This window comes from Diachasma alloeum, unplaced genomic scaffold, assembly GCF_001412515.2.
Source record: "Diachasma alloeum isolate Michigan unplaced genomic scaffold, Dall2.0 Dall_scaffold_00210, whole genome shotgun sequence".
In the NCBI taxonomy this organism is placed as follows: domain Eukaryota; kingdom Metazoa; phylum Arthropoda; class Insecta; order Hymenoptera; family Braconidae; genus Diachasma; species Diachasma alloeum.
Genome location: NW_021680375.1, coordinates 2,340,462 through 2,360,601, shown reverse-complemented (window position 1 = coordinate 2,360,601; position 20,140 = coordinate 2,340,462). Strand labels below are relative to the sequence as shown.

The 20,140-nt window shown below is 34.9% G+C and overlaps 1 protein-coding gene across 5 annotated transcripts in view; it reads left to right on the top strand.

Annotated features, from left to right (window-relative positions):
- LOC107036696 overlaps positions 1-20,140 on the top strand; it is a 233,959-nt gene that overhangs the window by 77,265 nt on the left and 136,554 nt on the right. For all 5 annotated transcript variants that reach the window (XM_015254819.1, XM_015254821.1, XM_015254818.1 and 2 more), the window contains 2 exons: positions 11,255-11,335; positions 12,916-13,135. In XM_015254819.1, coding sequence (XP_015110305.1) covers positions 11,255-11,335; positions 12,916-13,135 — 301 coding nt within the window. The remainder of the gene's footprint in view (positions 1-11,254; positions 11,336-12,915; positions 13,136-20,140) is intronic.

Here is a 20,140-nt window from a genome sequence, read left to right as displayed (position 1 = left end):
CATGAAATCTCAATTTTTTCACCCAACATAATCTATTCCTAAATATTTAAATCTATAGATTGGCGTGAAATCGATCCATGAAATGTTTAAAACCTCAATTATCTCCATCAAAATTAGAATTTTATGCCTTTGAAAATCTAGCATTGTCACATAGAATTGGTTTTCGATTGATCGCACGTTTCCTCAGCCATCAACACCATTCGATTTACACACTGAGAAAAAAATTCTAATATCGGAAACATAGTTTCTTGAGACAAGTAATTTTTCTTCAATTGTTTAATTCTCCCAGGCATCTCACGAGGCCCGAGGAAGGTCTGATGCTTTAAAATATTCATGTACTCTAATTAAAATATTCATGAACTCAATGAAATTATTCATTTTCTATCTGTTTGTCCGGCGCTCGATCATATACGTTGGTCTGTATTTGGATGCGAATTCACTACTATTAATTTCTGGCTCGAAGTATTGTCTCATAATAATGATATCAAAAATGTTCACAGATTTATTCACCGAGCTCTTGCTCTTCAATAATATTTTACTCATTTTCTTCAGTACATCGCTGTTTTGAAGTTCTCCCTAGCGTCCGATTAAACTTGTACTTACACCCCCAAAACAAGTCACCTCAGATTATCATAGATTATTATGCGCATCCCAATTATTGTATCCAAGTTAACTCGCTATTAATTCTTTGTAAACAACCGTCTCTCCATTTTGTACGGACCGTATCGTCCACAATCTGATATGAATAAATTATCTATCTAAAAAGATAATATTCATGTACTCAAGAATGATTTTGTGACAATGATAGTGACGAATGAGAATTTATTCGAGTTCCGTGAACCGCAAAAATTCCGAGATTTAAACCATTGAAATTAATTTATTTCTCTCAGGGAAATATGGTCTACATATTAGGAAATTTTTCCCTCGGTGCATCTCAAATAGTTGTCAGCGAGATACATGCAACGACATGACGTAAATATGGCTAGTTATTACGAGAATTTTCGAGATCCTTCAAATAAAAATAACGGTGGTATGCTAGGAACGATGATGATGAATCCGAAAATGAGATTAAAGTTGCCTCGAGGATTTGTAAATTCCAAGATTTGTATGCGTTAGTAAGTGCCATTACGCCAGCGGGGTGAGTGCCTTGACTCTACTCCTCTGTTTACACGAATATGCGTTTCACTTGTCTGAAGGCTCGCTTCTCACAAGTTTCCGGCCACGAATTCACATAGCAGTAGGCACTGTCTCAAAATGTGCATTTCAACTTGGCAGGAGTACCAATGAAATATCTAGCAGCACTGACTTTGATCTCCCGTAGCGTCTTCCAACCCGAAAACATGACCACCTCATCCCTCCTCCCCTCCGCTGCTCTCGCCAGTTCTTCCCATTCCTGAATGTGCCACACAGCTGGACTTGGAGAAAATACCCGATGTGTGTTCCCCGCTAACTTGCATACGTCACGCTCAGTACGTTTCAACTTCTCTTTGGATATTCGTTTCCGCGGGACACCGGGGAGGATATTAATTTTGATGACGACCCAGTTCTGATATTTATAGGTATTCAAGAATATTTAATTTAAATTTATCAAATGATGAGATGATGTTTTAGCCTAAATTACCGCCGACGAATCATTCTTGAATTGTGGATTTTTGTTTTCGAATGGAAGCTTCGTATTCGACCGATTTTTTTATTTTCTAATTGTGATTACAAATGGTGTGGAATGTGGTGAAATGGAAAGAAATCATGTTTTTACGGCCATGTCTGTGTGTATGTACATTACAACTTGAGTTTTTAGTGATTAATTTTGAGAAAATTCAATATAAAAACATTTTTTGAGAAAAGTGGCATGTGTCATAAAAACATTTTTTGAAATTTCATGGAAGATATTATAGTAAATCTCATGAGAATGACATTGAATCGGATTTAAGGAAAAAATGCTCATGAAATTTCAAGTTTTAAGTAGAATTCACGGGAATTCATGAGTTTTCAGTGGGAGTGAGATGGGAATTTCACAACTTGATTGAATTTTCAGTGGAACATGAATATTCAGATACAAAATCACATAAATTTTCAATTTTTCCCTGAATTTTCCTGCTTTTTCTGAATTTTCACAGAATAATTGAACTGAAACATCAATTATTTTATTGATTTCCAGATCATTTGAACAGAAAATCAATGGAATATTTGATTTTTGAATGACAAGATTTCCTGAAATTTCGGTGGAACTTGAACACGATAAAAATTTCCGGAATTTGGCACGGAAATTCAGACGTATATTTTTAACCGTATACGGTGAAATTTGTAGATAGAAATGGAAAATTACTACGGATCCATTCGAAAGCTTACTACCAATGGGACTGGTAGAAATAGAGGAGACCGCGACAAAATGAGACCCCTTGTTTTTTTTTGTTTTTCAATGAGACAAATGAGTCGAGTGCTTTTGCTGATGTAACGTCGTTTAACAGATCATATAAATAGAAAAATAAATTTTCGAATCATAAAAAAGAACTTCTATCTAAAACAATCTCTAATCATCGTTATGAGCAATATTCTAGTTTTTACGGGAATGAGAAAATTTCTTGTCTCGTGCAAATATTTTATTTTACAGTTATGAATTTGTGTCAGTTCATCATAACTCGATTTTTTTTGCAAACTTGAAAAATTTTTGGCTCTAAATTTCCGATACACTTTTAGGGAATTTTTATCACATTTCAGTCCCACTAAAATTTTAAGGAATTTCGTCATTGATAATTCAGAATCTCATGGGAAAATCAATGAAAACTGCAAATGTAAGTTTAATTATTTTCTGAAACTTAATGGAAATCAGAAAATTTTCGGTAAATATAATCTTGAAGTTCTAATTATTTGGAAATTCAGCATTATTCAACACTAAATATTCATTTTTTCGTGGAAAATTCTAATAAATTGAGGAATTCTTGTCTTAATGCTGCTTAAAAATTTGGAATTTTCTGTGAAATCCGAAATTTTCTATTTTTTCCCCTAAATCGCATTCAATATTTATCTTCTGAAAATTACTAGTCAGCTGTCTATAACATTTTAAGGACACGGACCGATTGATCATCAATCGAGTGAAATAATTAAGAGTCCCTCCCGTTTTACCTCATGAGTATTTTGGCATTTATTAATTAATTATTATCAATAATACTAGGCTAAGAATTGAGCGCTAACTTTACCAGACTGCTTCTATTTTTTTTAATCGTTATTTTACATCGCATCGACCCGGTCAGGGTATCCTGCGATGATGATCAAGACTTTAAATGGTTAGATCATACCATTCTACCGGCCGGGATTTGAACTCGGAACCTTTCGCATGTGAGGCAACGAACTTACCCACTGCGCCAAGCCACTGCGCACTGACACTGCTTCTATTCTTATTAATTTCCGTTTAGAATTTTTTTTTTCAGATTGTAATCTTTGAAATCTGAGTTATATTAATACTTTAAAGGTATAAACAATGGGGTATTTCATTAGTAAATGTAGAAAAATCACTCATTTATGTGAAATCTCAAATGTTACAGGGGTCTCATTTTACCTCGAACTCTCCTAAAAAAAAAAAAGACTAATAACGCAAAAAGTAACGGTCACATGCCTTCTGTCGAATACGCTCCAACCCCTACTTTTTTTTCATTATAAATGTGAAAGTCAATTTTTTTACCATTAAAAGCCCATAATGGTGTAATATCGTGACGATCGCGTGAAATGATTGGATGGAAGGAGCTGAAATAAATCGGTAATTTGAATAATTATGTCCAGCGAGAAGTGTGCAAAAATAGGTGATAGAATGATAGAAATGCTCCGTCATTCAACTCAGTGACTAATGGAAAGTCGTATTAAATGTTGTGAGAAATTTCTCTGATGTCAGATAATGTCTTAGATGAGATAAGTGATACGGAGTGGATAACAGATTTACTTCCCATATAATCAAGTGACTCGGTATGAATATGTTAACATGATCATAATTGCCTATCGAGTGCAACCTGAGGATCTTGATTCCGTGATAAATACGAGTGTGTCAAACTAAACTAGTATCAACTTTGTCAAAAATATTTCCTCTCATTCGTAACTCGCTCGATTTTATAATCTACGCTTTTAGGAAAAGTGATTAGACGTTCAGATAATAATTCGTTTCGATACTTCAATTAATCGATTCTGACTTACGTGACTGTGCAATTGCTCATTGGCGATATATAGTTTTCGATCATCTATGTAAAATTCCTCCAATAACTACACTGTCAGAAAATGACGCTTACAATTTCGAGTAAAAACCGTGATGTTTATAATAACATCAAATTTACTTGAAATTTTTATATTCCATAGGGTATTCCATATTAATTGAGCCAACGGCTGATCTTTTTCCTCCGGGTAATTTATCTCGATTTTCTTTATAATTAGGGCGCTAGAAAAAGTGTCTCTTGTTTTGAGGTTTTTTTTTTCATCAGATTTTTTTCAGAATAAATTTTCAAGAGGATGAGGATCAGTAACAGTTGACTAATTTAGCATGAAATACCTCATATACCAATGAAAATGATTGAAAGCTATAAATTCAACTACCTATTTTTCCGAATTCTTAATTTATTCAAAATTTAACTAAATGCACTATTCTACTTTCAGAATGAGTTTGAAAATATACGCTTTCGTTAAAATATCAATAATTGCTTACACTCTAAAAAAAGATTACTTCTGATAAGTAGGAAAACTACTTATATTCAGTACCGAGGCGTTTCTGGAGAAAAGCTAATTTTTTTACTTGGTCCAATTCGAAAATCGACTGAATACAAGTTTTATGCTCCAAGTACAATTAGCACTGGTGACAAGTACCAACTGTACTCATCATCAGTACTGAAAGTACTTGTACTGAGTACCGAGCTGTACTTCTCAAAAGTAGAAAAAATACTTGAGACAAGTAGTAATAGTACTCAAATCCAGTACCAATGGATTTTCGCGGAATATTACAGTAAGATTCATCATACAATGGAGATCGTTGAAAAACGAAGAATTAATGCAAATAAAATTATTGTTTATTGTTCGTTTGCCCCTCAAATGCTTGAAAATTGAAATGTACTGGACTACAGTCCAGTGTAATAAATTCTCGAGCTACAGAGATTTTTTTTTCAAAATTTTTCAAAAGATGTGTAGAATAACAATTACCAATTAAGTTTTCCAAATTTAATTTCCAAATAGTCCTTTTTTTTAATAACAAAAAAGGTAATATTCATGCGAAATAGCCAGCAAAATGATTCTCAAAATAATTGTTATATTTTATATTGAACAAAAAAATTGAAGTATTAATCTTTTGAGCTATCTTGTGTGAAAATTGCAATTTCATTATGCGACAAAGAATGAAATTGCCTATTTAGAAGTCGAATTTTGAAAAAAAGTAGCTCGTAACCGTTATTCTAGACATCTTTTGAAAAATTTACAAAAGGAAACCCCTGTAGCTCAAAAATTGAGTACACTGTGCTATTTTTCGTCATTCTCAAGGTCTTGGGGGCAAATAAACAATAAATAATCGTTTTTTTTCCCACTTATTCTTCGTCTTTCAACATATATAAATAATCAATCATCAATGTGTGATAAATCTTACTGCAATATCTCGCGATTTTTAAACTCATCGTAACCTCCCCTCGATGAAATTTGGTCATTGTCATCTGAGAATGATAATGATAATAATAATGAGAACGATAATGAGAATGATAATTAATTATATGAAATTCCCCAACAAAATAACCAACCAAAAGCACTGGAATCAAGTCATAAAAGTACTCGCGAGAAGTAGAAAAATTACTTGCTCCAAGCATTAAAAGTACTTGTGAGAAGTAAGAAAAATGCTGACAGGAAGTAATAAAAGTACTTCCTCCTAGTACTTTTCCTACTTGCTTAGCAAATATTGTACTTCACCCAAGGGCATGAAAAGTACTTGGGACAAGTAGTTTCCCAACTTTTCACAAGAAAACTTCTCCCAAGTAGAATTCAGTACTGGTGAGTAGTAACTTTTTTTTAGAGTGTACATGAATTATTTATTCTTTAATTGTTTTACACGCAAATCGCAATTTTATTGAATTTTCAAGATGACTAATGCACAATTTCATGACCGATTTGACCTTAATTTGAATTCAATTTCACAACATTGCAAAGAATTCCCGAAGCTCTTCCTTCAGTCTCAACATATCGTTGTTCAAGCCATCGATTTTTGATAAAATCACTCATCATCGTTTCGAAATGCCTATAAAAATTATTTTCAGTCCACAAATATCTGACGAATCAATATCAAATCGAAAGATGTTGGCTGCAGCACTCATATATTTTCTGCCCTAGAAATGTCTAGGAAATTCGCCAATTCAACCCCTACCGACGTAAAAAATTCTTGCCAACCCATATGGCACTTCCACTCGTCTGGCGGCGATCAAACGACACCATCAGGTGCCACCAAATGCATATGCATGGGAAATTATTCAGCAAACTGTGTAGTGTGTTACCATCTCCCTTCCTCAATTCCCGCGTACATTCACTAACCTACCAGCTTGGCAATGTAAAGTGCAATTGATCGTACACGTACGTACACTTGGTGCCAATGGCCCCAAAGCAGCAGTTTGGGTTGGCTGATCTCGTGAACTCACGCTCGAGATTTATTACCTCCACTTCTCCTGTCCACTGACTCATCCGCGAGGAATTCCGGGTGGGGAGATATTAAGAGTTCAAATGTTGAAACAATGTGCAATTTGTATTCGATTGAAAAGCGGTGTTAATTCACAGAGAAAGAGGAGAACTCAGCCATACCGATATCTTCCGAGCGATAAATTCTGGAAATGAGGGAAATTTGGACTCATTCAAAGAAAATATCCTCTAGAAATCGGAGAAAAGTTTTTTATTCTTAGTCATTTTTACTTTAATCTAGTGTAATTGTACTCAAATCCTCTTTTCTCTGTTATTTTCATGAAATCTTAGTTCTGCTATTCAGACCTTTTAGATTCTCAAAATAAGGAGCTTGGGAGGTCTTGATTCAAGGACAACTGGGTTCTGTTTCAACATTAATTTTCTCATGTTTATAAATTCTTCGTTGTTTAAATTAGATCATCTGACACTTTGCTTCAATTAACGTTGAACTAATGTTCCATTATTCCAGGATTTCATCCACTTCAGTAAATAAAATTCTACATTCTTAATTTAAGAATCCATCACTGAGAGAAAAAACAGATTTCTAGGTGCAAGTCCCCAGCTGGAGTCCAATTCTCCCCAGTGGTATGCCCTTATTTATTATATGGCCGAAATTATCTGATTAATTTATTAGATAGTCCAAACTATCGTAAGAGGTGACCGCGGCAAAATTTGAATTTGTAATTCATCAAGATAGTATGTATTTGGATTTTGTCCATATTATAACAAATTAGGGCATACCACTGGGGAGAAAAAATATAAATACATATAAAAAATCAATATATTTTCAAAATCCGTCTTTTGTTTTTTTTTGTGTATATTTCAACTGTGTGTCACCCAAATTCCAGCTCAATCGGTCGAAAATTGAGGCACTAGGACGTTTTTCTAGATTTCAACCTGTTCTGACACGTATGAAAAAATGCTATAGGATTTTCTATAGGAAATCCTATGGAGAATTCGAACATTCCCCATAGGATTTCCTATAGGATTCCCTATAGAATTTCCTATCCGATTTATGACTCTAATCCTGACCCTTGTGACCGATTGCTTTCGAGTCTCAATTTTGTGTGTTACTTTCTACAGAAAATCCTATAGTGAATTCTGTAGGAAATCCTATAGGAAATCCCACCAGAAAAATCCTATAGGAAATCTTATAGGATTTTTTCATACGTGGACCCTTTAAAACCTTCCGCAAATCTCGAAGTTCGAATTTTTCCCACTTTTTTTCACCTACAACACATTTTATAAACTTTATCAACAATCTTTATAACAATCCTCTCTATAATACCCAGAGACTTTCAAATTTCACCGTGGTCTCCCCTAAATAGATTCAGTGGATGTAGTGACAATTTCTGGAATGTTCACATAGGAACAGCACGTCTTGGTGGAGTCGGTCAGTCCGTGGTTGTTTGATCTCTGAGAGAGTTCAATATCATTTAAATGTGTCACACTAAATTATGCCAATGTATCTACAGATCCGTGTCGTATTAACGATTATTACAGGAAAAAATAAAGTTATGCCGCAACCGTCGCATTTTCCGTCACTGGGTTAATCGACCGTGTACTGCTGCGTTTGCCTGGGTTTCGAAATGAACCATGGCGTCAGATGAATTGCATTATAAAACGTATATTCCACGTTACAGAAGATTAATTGATTATTTACACTCGGTGAAGTTACATGAATACGTTTTTTGTTAATGGTCTGATGCATAATTCAATGTCTGCAACATCAGACACTACATTAGCTTACTTTGTTATTACACTATCAACTCAACCATCATTTCGGACATGACGATTTAATGGACCTCCTTTTTCGCGAAAAGAAGTATCGGTGCACCGAAAAAAACGAACTGGGAGGATACAGAAGGAAGGTCGTTGGGTCCCATCATCTTATCTCAGAAAACAAAAGTCGACGCTGTGAAATTGCAATGTGCCTACTGACCAGATTCAAACAAATAGTATTTTTCCGGCCTGTTGCGATGGGGTTTTTTACTCGTGTGGCGTTGGCCTCCGAGCCGTAGGCGAGGACTGGCCAACCACACGAGTAAAAAAACCCCATCGCAACAGCCCAGGAACAATATTTTTCTGTAGTGATTTTCAAGTTTTCGAGTTTGGGAAGTATGTAATACCAATTCCCAGACGAGAAATCGTGAGAAGCAGTAGAGAAAAAGACTTTTTACATAAAATTGTGACGGGGGATGAAAAGTGGATATTTTACGACAATTCTGAAAGGCGAAAGTTATAGGTTTATCTGGGAAAGCCGTCAACAAGCACTGCAAAACCGAACATTCACGGGAAAAAATTGTTGTTGTGTATTTGCTGGGGCTCCAAAGGTGCAATCTATTATGAGATACTCGAACAGGGGGAAACCATCACTGCTAAGCGTTATCAGGACCAACTGGTGAAATTGAGTGATGCTATTGCGGAAAAGAGACCCTTTACTGGTAGTGGTACGAGGCAAGTGATATCGCTGCAGGACAACGTGCGGCCACACACAGCAAAAGAAACCCTGAAAGTTATCTCCACGTTCGGCTGGCGTATTCTCCAGACCTTGCGCCTTCTGACTATCACCTTTTTCGGGCGCTACAACATCACCTGGTGGATAGCCAGTTTCGATCTCCTGAAGAAGTTCAGCAGAGCATTGATGATTTCATCCAGTCAAAATCACCATCTTTCTTCCGATCTGGAATTCGACAATTGCCCAATAGATGGGAGAAATGAGTGCAAAGTGACGACGATTATTTTCAAGATTAGATCTGTATTCATTTTTTTTATAAATAAATGCAAAACTGTCGAAAAAAGGCAGAGAATTAATTTATAGTTTGGGATTAGTAGTACCACGGTTTGATCTGCGTTGTGTTGTATTTTTCAAAAATCGCAAACCACTTGACTTGGTTCGAGAAGTCGTTTTCTTGTTGTTGACAAATTACCTCTCAACTTTCAAACAAGTACAAAATCTCTTGACGAAAGATTTCCTGTCTGAGTGTGAAATATTTTTTTTCTTGTCAATTTGCAAGCCATGGGTTTCTTGACACAAGTAAAGGCGTACTTCTCGAAACACATTTTTTTCCAGTGTGTTATTAACTTGTGTAGCACAGTAGAAAGGTCATTATATTACTTGAGAGTCACGTCGTGGTAAGCAACCGCACATGAAAATAGAGACAGAGTTATGCTGAAAAGCATGTTTAGTACCATCTGCATATATGTACGTATCCTATGAGGTGGAATGAAGTTGACTCTATCGACACTGATATACATAAAGCATTAGTCACGAGTCACACGGTGTTGGGAAGGTCTCGAGGGTCGTACCTGTATCCCTAATTACATCTGAAAAAATACTGCCACATTCAACGGTACTCATTCAGATCGCTGGGTGGAGAAAAAAAAAAGAAGGTGAGAACATCAAATGGCTATTGTTGAATTCAACAAGAAAGAAGAGAGAAAGAGGGATAGGTGAAGGTATGATACGGGTCGAGTTATGGGACTCGACCAAGCCCATTGAACTCCAGTTGTATGTCCCATGCATGCTGTATTTACGATACACAGCAGTACAATGGTGACAGACTCCACTGAAGTTGCTCGTTTTCTGTGTTATGTTCACGGATAATCCGTGAATTCATGGCAGTTTTGAAGATGCTGGAATATATGAAAGGTTGGATAATGTAGTTCTTGTGAATTTGAGACGGAATCTCGGACATCCACGGCGACATTTGCATATGGAGGTAAAAATAAATAACTGGGATGAAGAATGAGGCGAATTCTCAGAATGATTCAACGCGGAGTTATAAGACATTTCTTGCTAAGATGTCTGGTTGTTTTTTGGATGGTTTAAGATGACTTTGCGGCGTCTGCAATAGTGGATGAAGATTCTTCATCGATCCTCGAGGGGCTGGTCGGTGATATGTGAGGGATTTTGTGTCTTGGATCTCTCTATATCATAAAAATCCAAATCGACTTCTGGTGATGGAACTTTGGTACTCGAAATTAAGACTCCAATTAAGGGTCAAAATAAGGGTCATGAGGGTCAGAATAAGGGTCACGAGGGTCACAGTAAGGATCCTAAGGGTCATAATGAAAATGCCTTGCTGTCTGATTTCTGACGATAGTTTCAATTTATTAATGAAATCATTAAAAAAAATGAGGATAAAAAAAATCGTCGGTTGAATAATAATCACTCATAAATATGACGAAATCCGATCAGCAAAATTTCCATTCACTCTTGAATATTAAAAATTTTTTTTTTTCGAACGATGCAGTAGAGTGTCAACAGCTTTGATGTTTACCCCCACTCTATACCCTAAAATTATACTCAGGAAGCACCTTAATGATATTTTTCGAACAATAGTTCATACATGAGTAAATCAACTTTCCTTTAATGTCAGTTCCATCAATGAATAAAGGAATTTCGATCAATATTTGGACGATTCGATACGATTGTAATGGGAAAATTGTGTACAACGAACTCTTTATTGAATTTCGACAGTGTAAAATACGAGTTTAATTATTTTTTGGAAAACAATAGACGCAATATCGTGAAACAATGCGATACTAACAATGTTTTCTTTTGTGTTTCCAGGGCTTCCAGTGGCCGCGGATCCGATTCACCCCTCAGTTCCGAGCTCGCCCTAGACAAACCACGTCCAATTCCATCGCCCCGGTGAGTCAGACAATCCTAGAATTTCCATTTTTGCTTCTGAATTGAAACTTTGTAATCGTTCATTTTGACGATCTTCCAATTTTGCCTGGAAATGGGGTAGAATATCATGAAATTTGAAGATATAATGTTTTTAGAAAATGTGTACATATATGTACGAATACGTGTGCGAATTTTCTGGAACATTTTTATAAATCTTCACAGAAAAGGGATTAAAGTTGAAGCTAAAAATCTGAAACTTCGTCCCATAATTGGTATTGCTTTGAAGCACTTCTGAGCGCCATTTCAGCTCAATTGATCAAGTAGTTTCTGAGATACAGCAATTTTTCAAAAATCTTTTTTCCTCAATATCTCGAAAACTACGAGACTGAATTGAATTTTGTTGACGTCAAAATATTCTTCGCCATAATATTTTTCAAATCAAATCACAATATTGCTATGTAACTAGGGAGAATTTGGTAATAATCGTCGTTTCTCGTTTTTATGAGAAAATCGTTCTGTGCACAATAACTCCCGAAAAAATTTAGATAGGGTGTTGAAATTTGATGAAATTGTAGCTCTTATGTTATTACACGATGGGATTGTGGGTAAGCGAAATCGGACAAGTGGTTTATAGAGCTGCGGGACACCCCCCGTGTTCAACCATGTACCGACCAATCGCGTACTAGTGCGTAATTTTTTCATTAATCCATTGAATATGATCAAGATGTATAGAAAATGCTTTTTTTAATCAATTTAAAGGGCAGGGATCCTCTGCTATAAGACTCTATGGAGTGAATTCCGCCAAGTTCTCATTGACATTCAGTGATAATGACTCGATATATTTAAGAGAGATATGATATTTGAAATTTCCGCAAGAAAAAATGTCACACAATACATGAATAAAAATATTCAAAGACATCGGATATCGAGAGATCGAGTTCGATCTATTTTTAGTAGTATCCGCGCCTTTTGGAACCATTGCGCCATCTATAATTGACCCAAAATTACATGTTTGCTATCTCTGAATATTACGGACTTGAGTAAGAAAAAAATAGACGCTAGTACGCGATTAATCGGTCGGTCGATTTCCGAACATTTTTCTGGGGGTGTCCCGTAGCTCTATTAGAAGATATTCAACTTTTTGTGAAAAACTGTTTTGTTCAATATCTCCCAATCTGCTGGACCACTTAATTGTATTTTTCTTTCAAAATACTCGTCTTGTTGCCCCTATCAAGATCAATCAAAATATAAGTACCTGTTCACACAAAGTTTTCAAGATATTCACGTTTTTCTGATTTTTTCAATTGAGAGTTAATGTTGCGTTTAATAATATACGCGTAAAACTTGGAATAAACATCTGAGATTCTGGCTACTAATCAGTATTATTGACTCATACTTGTCTATAAAATTTTGTGTCGATCGATTCAATACATCCCAGTATTGAGCGCTTCATTCAGAAATCTTTTTTTCTAAAAAGTCATAAAACAGTTATTTTATTGATTATTTTCGCCCGGGCCGGCTTACTCTCGATTTGTTTCAATTTACCGTTAGAGTCGGAATTTTTTCGCTGTATTACCCTCCACCTTTTTTCTTACCGACAGACAAATTCATCCCCTGTACGGCGAAAAAGCTGGGCTTTTGGGGTATTACGACGCTGTCGGTAATACGGAGAATTTTCCACCCGCTCCGAATATTGTTGTTGAGGGTGGAAGAATCGAGTTTGTACGGCCATCGCACGATGGCACCACGACACGAAGAAATACAGTATCACGTGGATCGCAGACGTTCATTGAACAACAGGAGAAGTCTGATCCGGCCAAGGTGAGTGTTGACACTAATTACAATTCCATTAGTCAACCCCTTTCCTTTCCTCATCAAATCACCCATCACTCGAATCAAACAAAAACTCCTGGGGTTTCCACCCTTCATCGTCTCATTCTGTATTCATGGAGGAGGTAATTGATTTTACCAACCGTTAACACCGTTTTTTCAAATCACTCGTGATTATTCCGCGGCGAAATTCCCAGAGGAAAAAAGTTTCTGGTTTCTAGAATCGAGTTACTGATTTTCAGAAATTCATGGTCGTAGAAGGCCTGTTGAGAATAAGACACTGCTTAGTTAATTTCCTCTTATAAAAAAAGCAATGTAATGTTTTTTGTCAGCAATCTAATCCGCCATGCTTGACTTAGGATTATTTCCCTCCTAAACTTGAATATCTTACAACAAGAAATTATTTTTGAGAATATATTATAACATATATTTTATAATTTTTTTATATGACAAAAAAAGTTAATTAATGAGTATGAGGAAGTCTTATATATTTATTTTTAGGAAAAAAAATTTGTTTTTCATTCAATTTATTTTCACTTTCGATGACTAATTTAAAAGGCAATATTTTTCCGTTTTCATTCCGTGGAATATCATGACCTTAAAATAAAAAATAATGACAAAGAAAATCAAACAAGATCGAATGAAGTGGAATTCACTCCTAAATCGATTCATGATACAACCCTTTGAACTATATTTCTAACAATTAATCACTGTTAACAGCAATATGAACAATGAATGAATATTGGCCATCACGTCTGTGTGATATCCCTAGTCGGAAGACACACCTAAAATTAAGTTCTTCAATTCAGAACCTTTGCGTTATTGAATTAAGATAATTGAAAATGGATAAAATTTTGAAATTATTGTACATTAATTCAACAGTAATTGAGTCTAGGTATCAAGCGATATAATTTGGATAACAAAGAATTCATAAACATGCATAAATTAATTGTAGAACAAGAAAAATCATCAATTCAAGAATGAGACACGTATGAAAAAATTCAACAGAAAATCTAGTGAATTCGCTGGAAAATTCTATTGGAATTCTATCGAAATTTTATGGGATTTCTATTGGAATTCTATTGAGAAATTCTATTTGTTTTTTGCGCTGATTCTATTGTATATTCGATAAGAAAAAGTCAATAGATTTTGAATTTCTGTTTAAATTTTTCTCTCGAGATTTTTTTTATAAGAATGTTTGGGCATCAACTTTCTAAGTTTTTTCCGCTCGGATTCTACAATGCAAAACAAAACGAAATCCAGTGGAAAATTTTGTGCCCAATAATTCTAATAGAAAAAAATTAAGAGAAAAATTCAAACAGAAATTCGATATCTATTCACTTTTTCGTATTGAATATCCAATAGAATCAGCGCAAAAAACAAATAGAATTTTTCAATATAATTCCAATAGAAATCCTATGGAAATCGAATGCAAATTTTTTCATGCGTGAATTGTTTTCAATTTAAGAACCCTGTTTTCTTGTTTCAAGAATTCAAAAGTTCTGAATTCCAGATTCAAGATTTCATTGAAATGAGAGCAAAGGTGTTTCAATTTGAATTAAAGTAAAGACAACATTAATAAGAATTGGAAATTCTTTCTCTAATTTGAAGGAAAATTTCTCAGAATTTTTTGCTCTTCAGATTTCAGAACCGCAAAGTTATGAAATCCGCCGATTTTTACTGAAAACTAAAGACTTTGTCTCTCGTTGACACTAGCAGTCATTTTTACCATAAAAAATAAAAAATGAATGAGCCTCATTTTTAATTGACATTCTCTCCACTTGAGACATTAACCATAAGCCCGGTTGATTGATATTAAATGATCATAAGCGAGTAGAATTGGAGTTCAATCGAACCAAAAACCACACCCGGCCGCATGACAGACTGGAAATTCTCTCACTCCCCTTTGGCAATTCTAACCCGTTCGAATGCATCATCCACTCCCATTTAGGGAATTCAATCTACTCGTTTTACCCCCTTGCCATTGGATTAATTTTAACGATTTAATGAAACTGCGGTATTTCGATCACGTTTTTAAGTACCCCCTCGTTTTTTCATTTACCATTCTCTTTCAATTTTGCTCAACCGAACTTGAAATGAAAAATTTTCTTTCAGATGCAGTTAAAAGCAATACCATGTCATTAATATTTTTCTTCACTCTTTTTTGAAAGTGGAAGGGGAATTGGAAAATCGTAAAAGGCCTTTGGGTATCACTGTCTGCACGCGATTGAGATTTTTCGTTTGGACATGTGAAATGTTCAATCTGAGTGATTGCTCTCGTGGACGATAGGATGGCGAGTGGAGAGTAAGGGGGAAAAATGTTGAAGCTAACGAGTCGACAGACGGTAGCCGTGAGTGCAGGGCGTACGAGCCACTACCGATCTAATTCATGCCAATTTTCCCGGACTAAAAACTTTTGCATCGCTTAATTCAATTAGTTACGCTTCTCGATCCCGGCAATTAGCATATTTACATTTGCTCTCGTGGTGCCGCTACACAGGCAACGGCCCTCTTTCTACATGTTTTAATCTTTCTCACTCGTACGTGGTCTTGAGGACTTGATAAAACCAACGGGGTAATTTCTATTGGCCATCGTGCCTACGTGTGATTCGGTGTAACTCGTTTAGATAAGCAGGAGCTGATAATCGGACTGGTGGAGATATTTTCATATCATTTTCTTTTTTTGGCGCCTTCCTTTTTGGATACCTTCCGTGGAGGATTCACGTCTCGTTGATTATTAATTTGGGAGATTGTTTAATCGGGATTATTATGCATTGATGGAGTTCGTTTAATTAGAATTTTTCTGCAGATTTAATCTGCGGCGGTTAAGCGGGAGAGGGGGAGGCTTTATGGGGGATACGGAGAGATTAATGTCCGGAAGTTGTGGAGGTTGTACATTTTTTGGTTGAGGGAAATGATAAATGTTTGAGTTCATTTATTTCGAAGATGTGACTTTCGATCTGATTTTGCTGGATTGAAATTAATTTCAGAGCAAATGAGTGGAACGAGACCGCCTCACATATGTGCAAGGTGCGTTTCAAACAGATATCTTCGAATCTGGAGGAAATGAAGAGATGGGTCCATGTTCAAAAAACTTCCGTTAAAAAAACTTCGTCAAAATAACTTAATAATTAAAAAAATTTGATGAAAAAAAAATTAAACAATTTGAATTTCGAAAAACTTGAAAAAGCTTTTAAAAAATCCAGGAAAATAATGCTAAAAATACAAGAATAGAGCATTAATAACAAAATAGCATTAATATAACAAAATGACGAAAATCACCCGGAGCACAATATTAAATTTGCAAACATCTCCAGATTAAACAACATTGAGTCTCCATAACAAGTGATTTGACACAAATTCATAGACATGGCGAAATAAATAACAACTATTTATATCCACAACACTACAGAATCTAACAAATGATCAGTCACTTAAAGCCCGACATTCGAAGCAATCTCTATTAAATTCTTCAGAGCAGTTCCCCCTCTCCAGAAAATACTATTTCAATGAAGTAAATGAGAAATGTCGATTATTCTTTTCACAAGGACCTGAAATAAAACAGATAACAAAACTCTAGAATCCAATACATAAACATAGGTTTTATTTATATTCTTACAAGACAAAATAACCGGAAGGTTTCATTGACGAAAGTTCAATTTGACAAAAGTTGAATTAACCAAAAGTTAATTCAACTTTTGACAACAATTTTAACAACAATTTTCCTAGAAGCACCTAGAGGAATGATGCATTCCGATCGAATGAAATTCCGCATTTGATTTTTTCTTCTTTTTGACAATATTTTTGTTGGAAATTAATAAACTCATGTATTTATGTCAATGATAATGTTTTAATTATATGAAGTAAATGATTCGTTCATTGCGAATGAAGAATTTTTACTTTTTAATTATTACATGATCAATGAAATCTTTATTTGGATCTAGGAAACATTCGTTTACATGTAAAAAACTGTTAGTTAATTTAAATGAAATAAACCATGTTCCTGTGTGTAACCTTCACCTTGGATTTTTTAAAGAACGAATCTTCCAGTGAAAGTGGTTTTGTCATTTTTAATTTCTAGTTAAAAATATTGACAGAAAAATATTTTTCGTGTCACGGGACCTGAAAAACGTCAATTTCGTGGCGCGCAGTGAAAATTAATATACACACCTCACCATGGAAAACAAATCACCGTCCCCACGTGCAAGATTGCCCTCCGAGCCGAAGGCGAGCAGGCAATCTTGCAAGGTAGCTTAGTCGGTAAGAGTGCCCGGCGCGTACCTGGGAGACCCGGGTTCGACTCTTGGCTGGGTGAAGCGGAAATTTTTTCTCTCTAAATTCTAATTCTCTTAGAGTGTTTTTTTTTCATGCCGAGCAAGGCTCGGGCATGTAATGTACTATTACCCGGTCGTCAACGCTCTCCAAGTATTTAAATAGTCGCAAGTAAATCAGCTGACATGAAAAAAAGTCGAAATTAAATTTGAAATATATGCCTAAACAACACTACTGATTCTTGTGATCACGCAGGCGTCGAAGTATTGATTTCAATAGTTATGGAGGGGATACCGGGCCCGAAGCAACAAGTCGTGCAATCGAAATAAGTCTCTGGATAATATCTTGCTATTGTATGAAGTCTTTTCATTACTGCGACCACTTTTATTTCTATTTTAGTATTAAACAATTAGTCAATTATTATTCTTATTTTCGTCGAAACTGTGTATTTGGTACTCCTGTTGTCGTCAAATTCAACAAATTTTGATTGGGAATTCAGTAGCGAACGGGGTTAAGTCGATTTTGACTATCGCCCAGTTTTCAATGAATATCTCGGAATCTAAGGAAAATAGCCAAATTTTTGCCATAACTTTTTTTGTAGAGCTGATTGACAGCTGTGACGAATGTAATTACGAAAATTTCGCTATGTCTCTTAGATTCGGAAATATTCATCAAAAACTCAACTAGGAGATAAGTCGACTTAAACCGTTTTACCACTTCGCTACTGAATTAAATTTTCTGGTCATATTCAATTCTCGATTCTTTTTATTTATTTAGGTTCTTCCCAATCGATCCTACTATTGTATTTCATCTTTCATTTCGTCGATTATTTCCACTTCGTTTATCGTTTGTTAATTTGTGGATAAAACTAACTGGCGCCCAACATTTAACATTATGTATTTATTCCTTGTCATCAAACTTTCGTTCCATGAGCCCTGACATCAGACCCGGCCGCGTCAGGTGTGAATTCCTTCGACTTTTCTCTTCTTTTCTATAACATTTTGTCGATTATTCATGTTTTCTACAAGTTAAATTTATTTATTCATTGTCGAAAAAATTCTGTCTCGATATGATTTTGTGATTTTCCTATATCATCTTCCTAATCGCAATATATGTCTCGGCCTATATGGAATCACGAGGGCAAGCTGACATTGGGATACATGGGGATAATTATCCTTTGAACACGTTCACAATAGAATTTTTTCGTGAATAGAACACGAGCTATTCCAACCTCGATCGTTGCTCAGGTTTCGTTTTCATACAATCAAACGATTTTGTGAACAAACATCCCCGTCACATTGGGTTAATTTCCGAAATGCGATTGAAACATGAGCCGAGAGTGACCTCAAACACTGGCCGGACAGGAAAAATAATCCGACAAATACCCCTCGACCTTCGAATTTAATCGTAATATTTATCTCAAGTTTCCGTGCATAGCAGTGGACGAGGGTGTCATGTTTTCCAGAAAAATCTGAAGGGTGTCCTGTTTTGCAGGAAAAACGTCGCTTGCAAAACTTGACACTCTGGTTGCTATGTAATGCAACTATCTCGGAATATTCCTATAATTTGGAAAATGTTCGAATGTTACTTTTACAGCGAAGGAGATACACTGTTAAACATTTTTGACTGAAATTTCATTTACACTTCTTGGATTTTTTCTGCATCAAATGATAATTTTAGTGAAATTTCGAGAAATTTTGTCATAAAAAATTCACAATATATTTATTGTTAATAATTAACTAGCGAACGGTCGCTACGCGGGGGTTAATTTATACTATATTATTTTATTTTCTTTCCATTTTCGTCTTCACAATTAGATTTAATTTAATTTTATTAATTTTTATTGTTATTATATATATTTTTGTTCCTGAATTCACAAGTTATAACATTGAATGAAGAGTAATTCCCCATAAGCACGTAAGAATACAGATCGACAAACAATTTTCGACAATCTCTCAATTTCATCTCATTTCAATGGGACTGAAGAAGGAAATTGCAAAAAGAGATCGATCATTATCAATCAGTATCAATAAAGTGAAAAAATCTATTTTTCTATATCGTTTCGAAATTTTTTAAATTGTTAACATTTTTAATTTCTGTGATTGTATTCCGTTCACTGAAACAGGAAATACGGAAAATGTAGGGAAGAAAAATCAGAAATAAATTTTAAAAATCGATCTTTCAGTCTTGGAAATTTCAAAACGTTTTTTTAAAATAATCGCGAACAACCAATGTATTTTCTTCCTATTATCTAATTCTATTGGAAGAAAGTGAGTAGAGGGAGAGAAACGAGATCAATACGAAAACAGAATTTGCAATTGTTCAATGTGTGGGGAAAATTTTAAAATTGATCTATTGTTTCGAATAATGAACCAATATCCATAAATTCAAATCCTATCTTCACATTTTCATAGAATACATAAAAAAATTCAAATCGGCGATGAAAAATTTTATCGGATTATTATGATGTAATTACTTGAATATTAATATTTAATTACATTTAATTTTTATGAACTGTCAATTTCATTTCAAGTATTCCATGAGAATTAATAGAAATCTGCAAAATTCAAGTAAATATAGTTTTGGATTTTAGACTGATTGAAAATTCATTATGCTTCATATTGAATATTCATGTTCTATTTAAAAATTCCCCATTTCTTTAAAATTGGGAATTTCACAATATTTTCTCCGTAAATTGAATTCAATATCATTATCATAAAAATA